Genomic DNA, 13,091 nt, shown 5'->3' on the forward strand with positions numbered 1-13,091 from the left:
TGGTACTCTTGCAGGGTGTGGAGGCTTCTTCGGGACTCTGATGGCAGACGAATCAAAGGCTACTTCAAGAAGATTAGAATGTGTGCTGCTTTTAATGCGGAAATGTGAGGCGTGTACCTAAGTTTGGACATGACATGGAGGGAGAACACCACTCATCTTATAATGAAGAGTGACTAAAAGATCTTGGTCTACATGATTACTGAAAATTGCAATTTTAGTGGAACAACTCCAACTTTGGTCAAGCGTATTCGAAAGCTTTTTAGTTTGAGTTTGATGGTCAAAATTACCCATACTTGGCGTGAAGGCAACAAAAGTGCAAATTGGCTTGCTAATTTCAGCATTTCGATGGATTTTCTTGATATTCATTTTTGGAGACTCCCCTTAGTGAGCATCAGAGTATTTTGCTTGGTGATATTTCTGGGGGTTTATATGCCTAGGAACGTCCATTTAATTTCTTAGTTTTCTTTCTCTCTGGGCTTTGCCCTCTTTTGTACAACTTAAATATGTTGAATTCGAAGTTGAGTATTGTGCCTTTTAGTCTTAGATATTGAGGCTTTGTTATTGGTGATAATACAAGGAAACTTCTTTTTCGAAATCCCGCGATTGAGAGGATTTGATGTAGACTCTATGTGTGGAAATCTTGCAATACATATAATTAGTCATTTTGGTCCTTGAATGTGTAATGAGTAGTCATAATAGTCTTTCAATGCATAAAATTTTAAAAAGATTCCTTGATTGTGCACTCTGTTAGTCAAAATAGTATCTCACGCAAAAATAATCTCTCAATACTCACAATAACTCTTTTCATGCAGGGACTGAAATGACAATAAGTAAGTACTTATAAGGACTGATATGACAATAAGTAGATATATTGAAGGACTGACATGACAATATTAATGAAACATTTTAATATCAAGGACTGTTTTGACTAACGAAGTGCACAAATGAAACATTTTTGTCATGATTGATACACTTTTTGAGATGTTCTTTTTGAGATGTTTAAAATTAATAAAACATGACTAAATTGATGACGAAAACAAAGATAAATTAAATGACCAAATTGAAACTTTTACTAGTTAGGACACCAATTTTTTTAAAAAAAATATAAAACTAAAGGACCAGATGATAAATTAAACCTATAATATAATATAAAATAGGTTTTTAAAGTTCCATAGAAAAAAAAATATCCTAGAGGGAGAATAGGTTTTTTTTTCTTTCAAGCTATAATTGTTTTTCTTTTAACAATTAAAGTAAGGCAAATGCTAACTTGTGCCATCAATGGCACATGTTAAGATACTCATTATAGAAATACACATATCAAAATGCATGCATTTAACTTATTAAAAGTTGTCATATTATGTTTTCCAATGCAAAATTGCTCTTTTTAGATTGCTTAACATGTGTTATAAGGGCAAAGTTAACATGACCCTTAAAGTAATAATGGTTGATTGTTGGGAAAAGTTGTGATGACTATTATGAATATCATGACTATATGAATGAATACACCGGTCAATATGGTTAACATGACTATATGAATACACCGGTCGATATACTTAATCTTCCAAATAACAAAGTTTGAAAGTTGGGCCATCTTTGAAATTTAGACCATGTTCATAAGTCTTCGTGTATTAATTGTATGTGCTACTATAAATAGAACTCCTAGCCAAGTATTCTCATTACAAAGGAAGAGCTAGAGTTTTCAGCTCTATTACTATTTTCTGTCCTAATTTGTGCAAATTTAGATGGAAAATTTACTCAGGTATGTTGGAGTACTTGTTGCGATAATTGCATTATTGATAGGAACATCTGAATGCCAAAACATAAAAGAAAATGAATTAATTGGGGCTGCTGGAGGAGGTTTTGGTGGCGGTGATTTCAAAAAAGAACTTCGTGCTGCTAAATATGGTGGCAGATGTGGAAGTGCTGGTGAATATGGTGGTTGTTCCGATCTAAAATCAGAGGGTGGCTCAAAAAGAATGGAATCACAACCATAAATTATTTAAGGGTTATGCTGATAAGTACCCTCATTTGACATTATTTAAATAATAGGATTAATGTTGTACAACCTTTCAAAGTAAATAAATTGGCTTTGAAATTATACTTTGGGTTTAGGAATCAATTATACATGCAATTACACTTGTCTATCCTGTTGTATTCTTAAATAATAGTTATACCTCTCTAGTTTTTAAGTAAAGACTAACCTCTTTATCCAAGTTGATTTATTCCTTCAATTGAATTAAATTAATACACTTTAAACTTTAAAATTTTAAAACTTTGAGTTAAGTTCATCCATTTTTATTAAGTTTACTTATTAAATATCTTTTTAATAAATCTTAAATTAGTTGATAATTTTTTCAAAAAATATAGTGTTTTTTTTATCAAAAATCAAATGAAAATATTGATAGAGGACTGACCCAAAACTTGAGGAGCTAGCCTGACCTAACCCCATTTTTATTCAGGTCAAACGAGCTAGGGCTTAAAAAACCCAAATGCATTTTGGGCAAGAAAATTGCTTTTCTGACATAGAATACTTCCTATTGACACAAGTAAATGACGCGTTTACCCCCAACGGGCGGCAGTTAACATCCGCTGGTTAAAGCTCCGGCAGTTAACAACCGCTGGAAGCTAGCGGCAGTTAACTGCCGCTCACACCAGTTAACAGAACCAGTGCAGTATGCACTGGTTTTTCCAGCCATTTTGGCCTGTTTGTACATGTAATTTCAAACGGCAATTCCGCATTAAATGAAACCGAAACAACAACATCCAGCAATCACGAACATCAACATTTTATAATTTATCAATTATTCGGTAACATTAAACAAAACCGATAATGCGTTAACGTTTCACAATTGTTTGAAATTCGTCAAATTTTTCACATTATGCAAAACATTACACGTAATGTACATTAATTACTAATAAATGCGAAACTCAAATATGTTGATATACATATAAATAGTTAAAGGTTAGTTACATATCACCCAAAAAATTGGTCATTACATTATATATCCAAAAAAATACGTCGGCGCGTATCAACCAAAAAACGGATTAACACCGACCAAAAAGTGTCACATTTCATCTAATAAAAGCAAATCATCTAAATGTTCCAGAACATCTTCAAATTCGGTGTTTTCTTTAACCGGAGTGTCATCAAACATAATTGGATTGTCTTGATTTGTTGGCTTTTTTGGTGGAACCGGTCTTTCTTTGAGCTCAATGTCCATGAGTGTTCGGAAACGATCGTGTTGATCCAAGAATTCATCCTCCCATGTTGCCGCCTCTTCGCTCCTGTGTGGATGCTGGAGGTAGTGGGCAACCATCTTTTAATGAAAGAAGGACAAAATGATTTGGGATTAGACCAAGGCAAATCATGTTGCTTTTCGGGTTAACCGGAGGCCGACCTCTAAGTGGGAAAAAAGTCTCGGAGATGTAGTCTTTCCATGTAGTCATCTCTAACACCGGCCTATTGTAATATGATGCAACGCTGTGTCCCATATCCGGCAATGTCAACCATTTGTCGGGAGGTGCAAAACTACTGGCATTTTTGGGAGGATACAATCCATCCAAGATGTAGTTGTAGCAATTTCCAAGCATTGTCTTCCCTAACGACATATCCACGCACCTTGAACAATCACCCACATTTTCTTGATCCCATTGCTTCATGCTTCACTTTTCTCTTTGGTAATTTGTGATCGCCGCTCCGTTCACAAACCAACTCCAACATAGCATTTCTTCCTTCACAAGATCTTCTAATGATAACCGTAAATCCAGCCCTATTTGCTTGTCGACGGACCCAACCGAGCAATTCGTCTTTATCTTTCCATGTGTCTCGGGTTGAAAAGAAATGAGTTGTGTCCACTTCGTTGTCACCAAGTTTCCACACATCGGAATTGACGCTTGAAGCCTCAACTTTAACGGAAACTTCGACCTTAGCGGGAGCTTCAACCTTAATGGAATCGACAACTCTAGGTTTTCGATCACCCGGATCATCACCCGCATTCTCAACATTATCTATAAATAAACAACATACAATTACTAAACTAATTAATAAACATGTATCTAATATCATATAATTACATAAACAAACAAAAAAAACAAAAGAAAAAAAAATTGGAAAAAAAAATTTGGCAATAGCTACTGCCACTTAGAAAATTTTGAAATTTTCTAAGTGTCCAGCGGTAGTTAACAGCCGCTCACTCCCAGCAGTAGTTAACTGCCGCTACAACGCGTGACAATACAAAAAAAAACCAGAAAAATCAATCAAATGGAATGGATTTTAACGTTGTAATACCTGTTCTTTGATGCATTTTGTGTGTAGAAACGTCTTAGCAATCGATCAGCAATGATTTTGAGGCAAGATTTTGACACAAAAATTTTGAAATGGGATTTTTTTTTGGGTATGGTATAGGAATGATGTAAGTGATGAATGAATAGGTGAGGTAGGGGTTTGCTGGTTTTGGAGGGAAAGACAGCAGCAACAGTTAACAACCTCTGGGACCCCAACGGCTGTTAACTGCCGGCGGATGTGCCAGCGGTAGTTAACTACCGCTGGGGGCTTTTTGATAAATTACTTGTGTCAATAGGAAGTATTTCATGTCAAAAAAGCAACGGCCTGAAATTTGGGCTAATGGGCCGACCCATTAGCTCGGTCCATTTTTGACAATGCTAAACTCTTATGATTCCAAACTCATTATATTATAGCATATTTACAAAATATTTTCCAAGCATTTTTATAACATCCATCTTATAAAAAAAAATATCTTTTAAAAAAGAGAAATGATATTTGTACAACCATTTTGGTACAACTTTTGTACAACTTTCTCTCTCATACTCACATTATGTTTGTATTCTCTCTCTTCCTTTTTCTCTCGCTATTGTTTTTGACCAATGAGAAGAGAGAACAACAAAGTTGTCTCAAAGGTTGTATTAAAATGATTGTCAAAATATCACTACTCTTTAAAAAACTAGCTCGATGCTAACCAAGTCTGTTTGATCAATATTTTATTACAACCGACCATATATAGATGTGTATGAGTTTAAACTCCGAATTTTCCACTTAATCACTTGTGATAAATACCGACCACAAAGCTACTTCTTTCGGTCCTATTTATAAGAAAAAACTGACGTTTTAGATTCATTGAGTAATTAATATAGATGATATAGAATATTTACTAAATACTCCCTCCGTTTCAAAATACATGTCCAAGTCAATCACTTCACACATGCCAATGTACAATTTTGACCGTTAATATCTTTAATTATCTAAAGTAAAAAATTATAAAAATTTAATATTTTGAAAATATTTGTCGAGACAAATCAAACAACATCTTACATGCTAATATTTGTATTTATACATTAGTTAAAAAGTATGGTCAAAGTAAGTCAAGTGAATAGTGCACATTGCAAAAATTGGACATGTATTTTGAAACAGAGGGAAGTACATCATTTATGCAATGAATCAAAAAAAATCAAAGGTTTCTTATAAATATGACCGGAGTATTAGACAACAACATGTACAATACAGTATATTGAAGATTAGCATTAATGTTACGGAAAGGTTAGCGACGTTGAAAAGTGTCTACATATTTAACAGTTATCACAACACTGACTCTTAGAAACAGCTACTGGTTAAAAGGACCATCCATGTTCCACGTCATAACTACTACTGACTAAGTCTATTATGTCTATGTCTATGTAGCATCCAAAAGCCAAACCAACCAACCAACAAACCAAAACCTTCTTCTCTTCTCTTCTTTTGTTTTTGTCAAACAGTAACTTCATTCAACAATGGAGGCACCAATACCAATACCAAGTGCATGGTGGCAAAAATGGGTCGAAGAGGCACTAACAACCCTTGATTCTCTCAGAGTACTTCGATCTCTACGACCCATTTGTCTCCAACGTGGGGTAAATGATGATGCGTTTGAGGTGTTTGATGAAATGCAGCAATGGGATCGTTCTTCTGTTGAGGTTCAAATTCGTGAAACCACGTTTAGGAAATGGATGCATGATACCCCAAGTTCCGGTAAATTATCTTTTGCACTAACTTTTTTTTGTTGTATGTTTTTGCATGTGCAACTATGAAGCACCCACACAAGACATAACCAGGGCCGTCCCTAAGAATTCGGAGGCTCGGCTCTGGGAATGAAAAGAGGCCAGTGATAAAATCAAAACGTATTTTTTTTAAAAGAGTAATGTTCTATTTATATTTTTTAAAAGATAAATATAAGGTGCCGTATATATGCGGTAAACCCAAAGGTGAAAATGACTACCGTATACACGAGGAACCCCCACCTAACATCAAAAGCAAGAGGACCTAATTCTAATAGGCCTAAAAAACTAAAACAAGGGGACAAAAAATGGTTGGGGGTATTAAAAAAAAATTGGAGGGCAGTAGTAGTACTAGTGGGTATTAAATTTTTTTTGAGGCCCATGGCTGAGGGAGGCCCAGCTCTGTTGAGCTGTTTGCACCCCCTCAGGGCCGGGCCTGGACATAACACACCGGACATGACAATGCCAACACGTCATCACCTATAATAGATTGAGAAAATAACATAATTCAATGTAATTGCATGTCTAGATGTTAGTGTATGATATTGACACAAGTCGAACATCACCAGGCACGGATTACAGAGTGTGCAAAGAATGTTTGCAGTGTTAACCCTTTTAATATCTTTTTTTATATATAAAGGAAAATTTTCATTTATCATTCTTCATGTTTATTTGCTTAATAATTATAATTTATGTACTAGTTAAATATGTTTTTAGTTCCTATAATTATTTTGAATTTCGTTTTGTAATTATAAGCTATAAGACAGGCGATGTTACAAGACTGAGTGTTGGTAAAACAGCCAACACAATAAACTCAATGTAGTGAAGATGAGAATGCTATGCTGGATGAGTGGAAATGGTAGATGAGAAAGGATTATGAATGATAGCATTAGAGATCAAGAGAGAGTAGGGGTAGCATACCTATTATAAAAATATGGTTGAATCTAAACTTTGGTAATTTGGGTGTGTGTGGCAGACCTGCAAATACCACAATATGAAGAGCAGATCAGATGGATGACACACCAATTGTTAGAAGCAGAAGAAGGTCAAGAAAAATTGTAATTAAGATAGATTTAGAGGCCTGTGTTCTGTTATGATTTATGATATAACATTCTGATGTCATTTGATTCGTATAGCCAACCCCACCTAGTGTGATAAGACTTGGTTGTTGTTGCAATTATCATGCAAATATAATCGTTAAATAAAGAAGATTTGGTTTAACTTTTAGATTCCGCTCTATTCTTGTTATTTGCATAAAGGGAATTTACTTTGTTTCATCTAGTAATATTGCTCGTATTTGTGTTCTGTTATGATTTCGGGCATTAACGTTGAACCTTTTTTTCCTCTTTTTCATGTGGTGAGATTAGGTGAAGAGATTGTTTATGGTGCAGTTTCTGGTGATGATGAAGCAGGGTTATGTCATGAGAAGTTTAGAAAATTAATTTTGTTTTCTGGAAATGATTATTTAGGCCTGAGTTCCCATCCGACTATTGGAAAGGCTGCTGCAAAGGTCTGCTTTGTGAATTTTAAATGATATTTTTTTTTTCTTCTGAATTTTATTCTACGGGTCTTTGTTTCTTCAGTTTTCTTTGTGTGAGATTAATGCTGTTATTTTCATTGTTCCATATTAGGCAGCTCAAGAACATGGGATGGGACCAAGGGGTTCTGCTCTTATTTGTGGATATACCAATTATCATAGGCAGCTAGAGTCGAGTTTGGCAGATTTGAAAAAGAAAGAGGTAAGGACTGGCTTTTGAGAACTCCTTAAACTGTTCTGGTTTTGTTATTGGTTCTGCTATGTATCCTAAGTAATGTATTATTAATCTTGAGAATGAAGAATCACTATACAGTTTTTGGGCATGACTAAAGTCTGTGTAATGATGCTCAGTAGACAAATTTTGCATGCTTGTGATCAGCCTTATGTCCTAGTTTGAACATTGCTTGATCTTGGTGATTATTTGTGCAGTATATATGGGGGAAAGTGATGTTCAAGGTGATATATGTTTTTTGGTTACCTGGGGGAATTGTTGTTGTTTTGTCAATGTTAGTGAACAACTTAGTTCAGCGCTTATAGCGTAAGCGTTTATCATATAAGTGCTTATGTATAAGCTATTTCTATAACCAAAGATAAAATGAAGTCAATTTGTTTTCGAATCAGTTGTTTTCATAAGTTATAATGGAGAGTTTATGGAAATCAGCTTAAAACAACTTATGCTCATGGCATAAGTTGTTTTTGTAAGCTCTCCCAAATAGTCTCACACGTGCTTATGCCAGTTGATAAGCTCAAATAAGTCAATCCAAACAAACCCTTAATACTTAATATGTGTGAAATAATAACATATACATTCATTATTGCCATTTTCAATTTTCAATTATTTATATTTCTGGGTTCAATGATCATGATTGAATTTACATATATCAGTGGCAAAGTATAAAATAATCCTAATGGAGTCACATACCTTTTGAATTTAAAGAACTTGCGGGTTACGTTCTTCTCAGACCCACCTAATGAATAGTGAATTAAAGGATGGGAAAATGTGTGTAAGTCTAGATTGTATGAAATGCTGACCTGTTTTTGGTTTAAAATCCATGCTATAGGATTGCCTTCTTTGTCCTACAGGATTTGCTGCCAATATGGCCTTGATGACAGCAATTGGAAGTATTGGTTCTCTCTTAGCTGGGAATAGCATACCTTCAGATGATGAAAAGATTGCTATCTTTTCTGATGCATTAAATCACGCGTCAATAATTGATGGTATTCGTCTTGCTGAGCGGCAAAAAGGGGTTAAACCGTACATATATAGACATTGTGACATGTCCCACCTCAATACACTCTTGTGAGTTTAGCTTTTCCTTAAATTTGCATATTATTCATTCCCTATTCCCCTTTTGGTACAGTCTATACTAACATTTATGACTTCTATGATTTTTAGATCTCATTGCAGTATGAAGAGAAAAATTGTGATAACCGACAGGTTAGTCATTCTGCTACTAGTGAAATAGAACTGGAAAATTTGTTCAAGGTTTGGAATAACTCGTGTTATATGCATGCATTTTCTCACACATAGCCTAAATATCTCCTATATTTGTTCTTAGATAATCTCTGGGGTTGACAAGTTTATAAAAGTATGTAAAAAATTAGTGGATCACACGTGATGGATTTTATATATGCAGACACTTGTTAAATTTTCTTTGAAGTTTGTTATTTATGCTTGCTGTTGACTGCATGTCAATTTATGACCTATTTTATTAATCTTAATAGTCAAATCTATGCTAGTGGAAATCAATTAGCTACACTACAGTATAGTTAACACTTGACTGTATCTTGAATTTCTCGATGTAAATGTGGTATTTGTATATCTAGTATCACCATCCTATATAATGTACTTGCATCCGTAGAGAAGAGACAATGCTTGACAAACATCTGTTCTGTTTGTTGTATATAAAAAGCTTTCAAACAGAGTACATTTGTTTTGAATTATTCCTCTGTGATGCTTCAATAAAATTATAAAAGTTTTAACTGTTTCATGAATATAAATAAAAACTTCTCCATTATACATCACATGAATGAATTCAAAACAAATGTACTTTGCAACAAATGCAATAAGGGAAAAGGAGGACATCATATCACTATGCTTAGAAGATATTTTTACAGTGATGGTGTGTGCATTATGGTTCATCTGATTTATTGCAGCTTGTTTAGCATGGATGGGGACTTTGCACCAATGGTTGAGCTTGCAGAACTCCGCAAGAAGCATGGCTTTTTGTTAGTCATCGATGATGTAAGACCTCTTATTGGTTTGTTTTGTTCAGACTTCTTTTTCTTCTGACAACTATGATGTGTTGTTATGTATATGGTTCTGATCCCCGGACTAAGGTTAAGACCTAAGAAGGGCTTAAAATAATAACCATCGAGTACAGATTCCGTACCATTTATATTTCTAGAAAGTAATTACCCACTCCAAGTAATTACCCACTCTACTATTTATTGTCTTCCTGAGTAACTATTTATCTGATACAAGCAAAATATGTCTTCTCTTTGGTTAGCTTGCTATTAAGTACAATGCAAGTATACACTAACAAAATAAAAATGTGCGTTTCCAGGCTCATGGGACATTTGTTTGTGGCAAAAATGGTGGTGGTGTTGCTGAGGAGTTCAATTGTGAGAAGGATGTGGATATTTGCATTGGTACACTAAGTAAAGCTGCCGGCTGCCATGGAGGATTTATAGCTTGCAGGTAAACTATCTGTGTACACGTGGTTTTGAAATTAACGTTAAGGTTGATCGATTTCATGCTTTTCTTATGTTTCTGCACTACATCAGGACAAAAGCAATATTGTTTCATGAGTAGTTCACCAATAAATTTTTCTATTCTATGAATTCTTATAGCACATCGTGGAAGTTATTAATACAGTCAAGAGGTCGTTCATTTATATTTTCAACTGCTACGCCGGTTCCAGTTGCTGCTGCTGCTCATGGTGAGCTCCAGTGTTGTACTTGAGTTGATATATCTTAAATATTGAGGCTTTCCAAAAAGCAAAACATTTACCATTTGTTCCTATTTCTCAATATTTTTTCTTGCCCTTATCCTTCATACCGATCGTTATATCCTTATATTATCTGTGTAACATGTGATACATTTCTTATCTATCCCTCTCACTTCTAGCATGATCTTATAGATTAGTGGATAGTTCTATTTACCTGATTGTTGCTTGCATTCACAATATTGGACTGCTTGAGTTCATATGAAGGAATCATTATACATTTATTTATGCTTACTTTTGAATACAAAAATTGCTAGATAAGAATTAGTAATTTTTCCTAAAAAAAAAAAAGAATTAGTAATTTTAATCTGATGCAAAGAAAGAAATGTTTGGTATGTGATGGTTCAAATATTTGTTCGGAGATTAAAAACATACCATCATTTCTTTTTACAATCGTTTGAGTCTCCTCTTGTGAGAATGACATATTTGTTAAAAATATGATGTAATTTTGCAGCTGCTGTTAGAGTGGCAAAACATGAGACATGGCGTAGAAAGGCCATTTGGAACCGGGTGAAAGACTTTCATTTGCTTACAGGAATCCCTGTTACAAGTCCCATCATATCCCTTATCGTTGGCATTGAAGACAAAGCACTGCAAGCAAGCCGGTATGCATCCCTCCCTCACTTTCCCTCCCATCATTTTTGGTGCCCAATGAAGATCTAAGTATTACATGAGTCCACTACTTCAGAAGCTGATCATGCAGGCATTACAACACTAAGCATTTGATGTATTTCTTGAACAGGCATTTATTACAAGCTGGCTTCCATGTGACTGCAATCAGACCACCAACTGTGCCTCCTAACTCCTGCAGGTTAGTAGCTTTTATTTACCTGAATTTCATTCTAAAAGATAAATAGAACTTATCAGAGGTGTTTAAATGGGCTCAATCTTATTAGTTTGATGTAAAACACAAATTGATTTAACAAAATTTAAGCTCGTAACTGTTTCTACATTGGCCTGCCCTAGCCGAAAAATTCACTAGCCAGACACAAATGACTCAGTCAACGTGCGTTGTTGACCAATATTTTATTACTTGAATCCATAATTTTAAGTTGAACTTGAAAGTAAAAAATAAATTTTTTCGTGAGAAGCGACTAAAGGATAGAGTAAGGGATAACTGGTATATATATGATTTAACATTAAATTACTTATGTTGTTAGTGATTTTTTTTGGTGTCCATGGTCTCGTTTTCTCTAATTTTGTAAACGGTTAGGTTAGACTAGAAAATTATTGAGTGCTACTTTCTACCCACCCTCACTACTAATAAAGCCACATCTTTCTGGAAGTGCACAATCGGACTGCACAAATTGTCCAGAAATTTGCTAGTTTTTCTAGATGCATACACTTCCAAACTGATGTAGGGAGGGAGTGCTGAAAGTACCATGCAATTATGACCCACAATAAGTTTGGCCTAACCTTGGTCTATCCCAAAAATAAGCTGTCCAGCCATTGAGGCCGACCTGATGTGCATTGTGAACTATAATTTTGGGTTATGGAAGTTGAAGCTTTTCTACCTTTGATTATATATTTTTCCATGCCTACATCTTTTACCTTTCTTTCTTGCCTCTGTTTTAGGTTGCGAGTGGCCCTCAGTGCAGTCCATACAAGGGAAGATTTGGAAAACTTAGCAGCCGCACTCTCGAATTGCATCAATTTCCAAGATACACGAATTTACGGCTGCAATGGCTATGCAAGATTATAGCTCTCCATTCTATCAGGATGAATTGCATCAATGTGATTAACTATCCCGGAACAGTACACCATTGCCAGCATTATTGAGTCTAATTTAAGGACATTGCATTTGTAGTGGTTTCTTCTCCTTATTTTATTCCATAGTGACAAGCTATTTTGTCAACATTCAGATCAATAATTTTGTTACATGAAACGATATTTACATGCTTTTTAAATATTATTTTTTTATTACTACATGCATCACGATGATTTTTTTTTTTTTACTATTGGTCAAATTTGATTGAATAATGATTAGATACAGCTATATAAATTATATTTTACCATTTTATTACTTTTAAGAAATAATTTTATCATTGATAAGATGATACAATATGACAGTCTCTAGTCTTGGACTCTAAAATTAATTGACAATAAAGAAAAATTTGAACTTATATGTGTATAATTATATTCATACATTATAGATCAAAATCACATCATGTAAAGTAAAAAAAAAAAAAAAAGAGTATTTTGTTGAATAAAACTGTCTTACTTTGTGATAGCTTGACGATTCGAACTTCAAAAACTGACGGTACAACCAATGGATGAGGATTCTCTCTAGTGAACTTTTCACTGGATGCAGTTCTTTGTAAATCTCCTTCCTACCATCCAAAGGTTATTTAATGATTTTGACCAAATCAAGTAGAGAAAAATGTGTGGTTGTGATTCCAATGCACTCTCCCATCATCGGAGACAATCTTGTCCCCATTTACATTTGGCTATAAAAAAACAATGTAACTTTGTAGCACCGACACTTCTGATCAAAGACG

At 34.5% G+C, this 13,091-nt stretch overlaps 3 protein-coding genes across 3 annotated transcripts; 1 reads left to right on the plus strand and 2 right to left on the minus strand.

The window, feature by feature from the left end:
• Nucleotides 1–3,065: 3,065 nt before the first annotated feature.
• LOC146935155 (uncharacterized) lies at nt 3,066–3,609 on the minus strand. The gene is made up of 2 exons (XM_085749011.1): nt 3,388–3,609; nt 3,066–3,296 (listed from the first exon to the last, which is right to left on the minus strand). The coding sequence occupies exons 1-2, from the start codon at nt 3,607–3,609 to the stop codon at nt 3,066–3,068; spliced, it is 453 nt and encodes a 150-aa protein (XP_085605137.1).
• A 19-nt stretch (nt 3,610–3,628) lies between these two features.
• LOC146935156 (uncharacterized) lies at nt 3,629–4,304 on the minus strand. The gene is made up of 2 exons (XM_085749012.1): nt 4,289–4,304; nt 3,629–4,008 (listed from the first exon to the last, which is right to left on the minus strand). Exons 1-2 carry the CDS (start codon nt 4,302–4,304, stop codon nt 3,629–3,631), a joined length of 396 nt encoding a protein of 131 aa, XP_085605138.1.
• Nucleotides 4,305–5,508: 1,204 nt separating this feature from the next.
• Nucleotides 5,509–12,519, plus strand: BIOF (biotin F). The gene is made up of 11 exons (XM_085750314.1): nt 5,509–6,022; nt 7,416–7,558; nt 7,680–7,787; nt 8,647–8,885; nt 8,982–9,023; nt 9,743–9,830; nt 10,153–10,286; nt 10,439–10,527; nt 11,048–11,198; nt 11,336–11,404; nt 12,169–12,519. The coding sequence occupies exons 1-11, from the start codon at nt 5,785–5,787 to the stop codon at nt 12,293–12,295; spliced, it is 1,428 nt and encodes a 475-aa protein (XP_085606440.1). The 5' UTR covers nt 5,509–5,784; the 3' UTR covers nt 12,296–12,519.
• The last annotated feature ends 572 nt before the right edge of the window (nt 12,520–13,091 follow it).

This window comes from Medicago sativa, chromosome 3, assembly GCF_051527215.1.
Source record: "Medicago sativa cultivar Bolivia chromosome 3, Bolivia_mono, whole genome shotgun sequence".
NCBI lineage: Eukaryota > Viridiplantae > Streptophyta > Magnoliopsida > Fabales > Fabaceae > Medicago > Medicago sativa.

Coding starts and splice junctions, on each gene's coding strand:
- LOC146935155 (XM_085749011.1), bottom strand. CDS start 3,609: ATGTCGTTAGGGAAGACAATGCTTGGAAATTGCTACAACTACATCTTG. Junction 3,297..3,387: donor CACTTAGAGGTCGGCCTCCG/GTTAACCCGAAA, acceptor CACTACCTCCAG/CATCCACACAGGAGCGAAGA.
- BIOF (XM_085750314.1), top strand. CDS start 5,785: ATGGAGGCACCAATACCAATACCAAGTGCATGGTGGCAAAAATGGGTC. Junction 9,024..9,742: donor AAAATTGTGATAACCGACAG/GTTAGTCATTCT, acceptor GATTTATTGCAG/CTTGTTTAGCATGGATGGGG. Junction 10,528..11,047: donor AGTTGCTGCTGCTGCTCATG/GTGAGCTCCAGT, acceptor GTAATTTTGCAG/CTGCTGTTAGAGTGGCAAAA.